This window comes from Sparus aurata, chromosome 20 (genome assembly GCF_900880675.1).
Source record: "Sparus aurata chromosome 20, fSpaAur1.1, whole genome shotgun sequence".
Classification (NCBI taxonomy): Eukaryota; Metazoa; Chordata; class Actinopteri; order Spariformes; family Sparidae; genus Sparus; species Sparus aurata.
The window spans coordinates 6,345,005-6,351,146 of NC_044206.1; the positions used below are offsets into that span (position 1 = coordinate 6,345,005).

Here is a 6,142-nt window from a genome sequence, read left to right on the forward strand (position 1 = left end):
CACTTCACTGCACGGCTAGGGAGACACGTGACCACTTCCCCTGATTACTGAGACGTTCACCTCTGCCTTCAAGCCCTGGACGGATCCAAAGTTTACAGTACATGAGCTTCAGGCTTCATGTTGCCACAGACAGGTTGCAGTCTCCATTTTTAACCTGAAGTTGCCCTTACGACACACTGGCAGCACCCATCATGTGACTATCAATACTATCTGCTCATGCAGAGGATTGCCCAATGGCAAAGTCTGGTGCTGGTTAAACATTAAATATAGAACAAGCAATAAGTGCGCTTTCCACAGATCATGTTCAACTGTAGTTTATTTTTATTAAAAAGACCAGGGTGCAAATATGAAATTAAAAAAAATAAAGACAAGCATATCATTTTTAAGCATTTAATACAAACTTAATATATAAACTATTTCAGTCCCTCTTGACATGTAAGACACTGACTCAAAATACTTTGTTATACCGTATTTTTTATCAAGTATTGCACAATGTGGGTACAAAATTAATATTCATACGATTACAATTTGTCCATAGTATAGCAAAATCTTTACCTCTTAACAGAAAATACAATTCATCTTTCAGAAAAAGCAAATATTCCTACACTTGAGTTCCACCACTTAGGAATACTCTGTACACAATCTTTAGACTAATGTATTTTTTTCCTTTAACAATTATCTTTAAAAAAAGAAGAAAAAAAAAAAAAAAAGGAAAAGCTGCAGCAGCCATCACAGATCACTGGAGTAGTAAAAAGATATAAATGCAACACCATGTCATAGAAACAATATATACTCTGATATCTTACAAACTCTGTACTAAATTAAATTATACAATTAGAAAAAGACCAAGTAACCCCACTTAGTAGTGCCAATTCATAAAAATCAGCCTTGTCTTATCACCTGTAAAATACTGCAAGAGGCCAAAGCTTGAAGTTTGTATTTTCTTCTTTTTTTTTTTTTTTCCTTTTTTAAGTTTTTGGAGAATTTTCTCAACATGGTAAAAAATGTTGTGCTTGGTTGGCAAAAAGGAAAAAGAAAAACAATGATGCATGTTGAATTGAAGTAACCAAGCTTGGATGTGTTTGTACAACAAGCTTTTAGTAGAAACAAACTCAAGGGGGCACAGTAAAAACACCCTTGGGCACATGCGCTTGACTGACTAGACACTATATCCTTGACAGTCCAGAATCTAAGTGTGCGTTTTGTTTTTCCTTCTCTTTGAACCACCATCATTCATAAATAACGTATCGATGATGAGTTTAGTTAGCCATGACTGGCTGGAATTGCTGGTTAGAATACTGCATGTTGCTCAGACTGAAGTTGAGGCCGTCCATTAGGGACTTGTCGTTGAGGCTTCCGTAGGCCGCAAACATTTCAAAGGCATTGTTGTACTGCAGAGGGCCGAGCCCCAGGGAGCCCTCCCCGGGGAACACAGCTCCAGGGCTGGCCTGGCCCTGCAGGCTTGGGAACACAAACTCCTTGGCATTAGGCGACAGAGCAGAGGCCTTCTGCTGCTGCTGCTGCTGCCCCAGGCTCAGCCCGTACAGTGAGTGCATGGAGGTGGAGATGGCTTTCTGCTTCAGCAGGGTGTTGACATTCAGACCCAGGTTATTAGTAGGGGAGGTGCGGGCCACCTTGCTGCTACTGCCACTGTTGGCATTGTTGCCACGGCCACTGCTCTTCATCTTAGTGGAGCCGAATTTGGTGGCAGCAAAGGTGGCAGTGGTGAAGGTTAAGGGCTGGGTGGAGCGTGGCATGAAGGAGGGACTCACGGCAGCAGACTGCCCGAAAGGAGGGGAAGGGGAGCTGGACTCTGAGGAAGCCCCAACAGGGTCGCTGATTGGCATGAAGACCTGGGCCTCAGGATTAAAGCTGTTCTTGATTTCCTTGTCCAACTCTGACCCATTCTCATTGTTATCATCCACATATAGCACCTTGACCGGTCCCTTCTCGCCGATCTGGTAGGAAACCTCAAACGGATCGATCCATACGCTAAGGTCCTGAGGGAGGTTATTCCGGACGTCTTCGATGTCTAACCCGCTCTCTTTGGCTGCCTGCTCCACCACGGGGTCCACCTTCTCCCCTACATGAATGCACCTGAACCCTGAACCTTTATATGGCTTATCCAGATACCAGTGGCCTTCATACTTTTTCTTCAGCTGCCGCTCGAGCTCTTCGCCAAAGATATTCACACGTCGTCGAGGGAGTTTGTTGTATAAATAGGAAATAATAAAGTTGAGAGCTACTTGAATTTCAAGCTGCATAGCTGCTTCGGTGGCGAGGGAGATTCCTTTTCCGTCACCAGGTTGCTTTTTCTGAGCGTTGCAACAACCTCCAAGACAGTGGTGATCGGTGCAATGTCAAAACTCAGTGCCTGTTGCGAAAATGAATATCCTTCCTGCAACAAGGTTGGGTTCCGGATCCTGAAATAAAAAAAAGGGAAAAAAAAAAGGAAAAGCATTTAGTATCAAGACATTTGTAGTTGAAATTACTAAAGATGCATCATATCAGACACCATTATAAATCAATGACGTTTCATGCATTCACCATCAAGTCCCCGCCCTCCCCACTCTGCACAGTAGGGCTGTATCTCAGCTGTACAATATCAACAGCTATAAATAAACAGAGGCCAGTGACTCAGAGACAGTGTCAGCAGTGTGTGTTCCCCAGCGGTCTACTGTGACAGAAATACGCAAGCACTGTTGACCTCTGCGTAGGGCGGTGATAGCAGGTGTCAATAGTCACAAGGATTCTCAATTGCCTCATTTTGGCACACGGACATGTTCAGGCTAAACTCCTGCCTGGCACGACCAAGTGGGAGAATATTATCATCATTTATTATTGTACTCATAACAGGCTTTTCTGCTGTTCTCTCTGCACAGCCTGAGCTACAGTGGGAACACGTAGAAGCTGTGCGACGACAATTGCTGTTACATAATCGAACAGTCAAAATCCAACCACGGCCATTAAAAAAAAGCATTTCTACAAACAGGGCAAGTCACACTCGCGTGATTGCATGACGATAATAATAATAATAATAATAATAATAATAATAATAATAATAATAAAAATCCCAAACTCCTTGATTTCTCTCCAAGTCCAGTATTCATGTAGCCGAGCCACTAGCAATAGCAACTTAATGAAGGGTGTGAACAGAAAAAGGTAGCCAGCCTAGCTAGCTAAACGGCAGATACGGTTAATGTTTAGCTCGACGACAGCTGGTTATCACAGCTTCCTCGCAGTGACATCGTGTGTAGCAAGCAAACGACACACAGGCACGGTCAGCAGATAGTACCGTGACTGTAAACGGCGACACAAGAAGAAGATAGGCTTTAATTTGGACTGACGATGTGCTGATCGATACCAAGCTACGTAGCATCTGAAGTAGCCAGGTGGCTGCTGCTGGAATATTATTAACGTTATAAGACTTATTGTGTCGATAACACCACTGAGTCTCAGTGTCGGAATGTAGAGATAAACACAATAATGTAAAGCTATTTTCGTTTCCGACTAAACGAATGTCATGCCATCGTCAAATTAATATTTACTTACATGGGAATTCACAGCAGGTCCTTCTCGCACCAACCAGAGTCCGCTCCAGCAAATGGTGTTCTTGTACAGCTTCTAATATTGCTCTCTAATGGAGATGATTAAAAAAATGTTGTCGTCTTGATATGGTTCCAGGCGATTTTGTTTCTGTGGGGTACAGTTAAATTCCGATCTGCCTGCAGCCAAGCTAACTCCCCACAGCCTGGGAGTTTCTACAACTCTGCCCTTTAAGACTTGGGCTGATTGGTTTATATAGTAGTCCTCCGCCACGGACATGGAGGAGGTGGTGATGCGGCTCGCAGAGGTCAACACCCAGGAACGTGTTTCTATTGGCTGTCCGCCGACTCGTCATCAAACACCACCCCAACTACCGCTATGATTGGGTTATTTTGTGCTCAATCAACCGCAGGGTTCTATTTATGGTAGTGCTTTGCCTCTCATGTGCTATGGCCTATTTTATTCGAACAAGTTTTCGCTAAAATAACTTTCAAAGACATGTTTGCGGCAAAATATGATTCCTGAAACAATATAGAAAATATTATAACACCAAAATGGTCTAAGGGTAAAAGACATGCGTGTCTGTAAATGTGTATTAAGTGATGCCTTCTTAAAGGTCCTCTGTGATCAGAGGTTGTGCTCCATCGTGCATGAAACCTATAACAGAGAGTCCATCATGATGATAATGCTCAATAGTCTGTATAATTATTGCTGCCGGCCAGAGTCAACACTTAAATGAAACCACATTTGGCTGTGCTCCCCCACTACAGGGTTAAACAGGGCTGGATAGTCACTGGCGGAGGGACACACCTGTCACTGGTTGTGTTCCTTGCTCCTCACCACTGACATGTTAATGTTCCTTGAGCCAGCTGTAGCTGTGTGTCTTATCCAAATGAGAGTGGCGTTCTATGATACAGCACAATTTCTGCCACTCTTAAACAAAACAGCTGGAATCTTCTAATTGCCATCTGTGTAAATATTGACATTATTTCCCCACTGTGTACCTGTGATAAAATTCTCTTCATTATGAGCTCTGTGGACGGTGAAATTGAATGGTTACACAATGGATCCTGGCTGCTCTGCAGTGCCTGCGTGCTGGCGTCTTGTTTTCAGCAGCTGTGCAATGCAGGGCTTAAGCTCTCCCTCGTCAGGCCTAAGGTGTTTGACGCCACAGCATGCTCTTACCTAACACGGGCTCACACACTGCATGTTTGCACAATACATACAATGCCACATGAATTATACATCTGGGGGAGAGGAGGAGGAGAAAAGACGGGCTGTTCTTTGAAAGGGGGAGCTATCTCCTTGCTAAAACAACAACAACAAAAAGAAACCCTCAAACGGTGTAGGTCATGTCTGGAAATGTTAAATTTGAAAGCAGATGTATGAGAGGGCTGCCTGCTCCTTACAGGCTTTCTTGAGGGAACAGCAGGAAAGTCAATATCCTTTCAGGGGTATATATGGTTGGTCTTAATCAATATAAATTAACTTACATAGTCTGTTGTCAACATCTACCCTTTTTTTTCTTTACTAATTATGACAGGAGAAATGGAAAAAAAAGACAAATTCCTCTCCTCTTTATTTGCCGAGCTAAAACAAACACACATGCTTTAAATCACATTATTCATGATGGAAAACATCAGCGTGTCTGTGGACGGCCGACCATATCCCTGATGAGAACATGTGCTTTAAGGAGATGTGTGTTTCATCGGTCCTTAAAGTCATTCTTGTCTCTTTAAGTGTGTTTTGTATTCACGACACTACTTCTGTGTGTCAGCAGGGGTGAGAGATTAGTCCCCCCACCATCGAGGACCTTGTGTGATGGATGACCTGAACACAAACTTAGCACACCGTGGGGGCCTTGGAGAAATGCCAAGGCCACTGTAAGAAATACCATGAGAAGGTCCAGAATCTTTATCCTAAATCTCCCACTGTGTCTACTCGGTAAGTAAGTGTTAGTTTTGGTTCTGGGCAGGCGGCGCCCATTTGCTGTTCTCTACCAGAGTATGGATCTGGCGAATGGTAGGAACTTTCTTCATGTTGTTGTGAGTCTGTGTGAGTCTGGGACCTGGAGGTAAACACAGCTAATTAAGTGAGATGTTTAAGCATGACTCATGCACATTTTTTTAGTGAAGACGGTTCACATAGACATCGCTCACCCCCTCTCTTCACGGAGCTGTGAAATCATTTCCTCTTCTCTCTGGCTCTGCAGCTGCACATGAGCTCTGTTCAATTTCCAGATGTGGCCGGTGGATTTTAATCTGTGCAACATCACATGCTCAGTGCCAAGGGGGTTAAATGTGACAGGAGGTGTTATGAATTTGTGCCACTTTTTGCTTACTGACTACCAAGAAAATAATTCAAAATACAGCTTTTTATATGGAAAGAAATTGGCGTCTGGCACGCAGGATTGACAGAGCTGGTAAAAGTATTGCTCATGTGAACATGCTGCATATTGAAAGTTGTCACAGGCAGCATTCATTTCTTTTGGTTATTTGACTAACACAGAGAGAGCTTGGATAGATTTATTTGATTCTGGACTTGAATTTTCAGGTGCAGGATAAGGCAGAGATGTCTTTCTTGCCCTTTTCAATTT

At 43.3% G+C, this 6,142-nt stretch overlaps 1 protein-coding gene across 1 annotated transcript; it reads right to left on the reverse strand.

Annotated features, from left to right (window-relative positions):
• Positions 1–298: 298 nt before the first annotated feature.
• Positions 299–3,796, reverse strand: LOC115571562 (protein Tob1-like). Its single transcript, XM_030401011.1, has 2 exons — positions 3,553–3,796; positions 299–2,423 (listed from the first exon to the last, which is right to left on the reverse strand). Exon 2 carries the CDS (start codon positions 2,262–2,264, stop codon positions 1,260–1,262), a length of 1,005 nt encoding a protein of 334 aa, XP_030256871.1. The 5' UTR covers positions 2,265–2,423; positions 3,553–3,796; the 3' UTR covers positions 299–1,259.
• Positions 3,797–6,142: the final 2,346 nt, after the last annotated feature.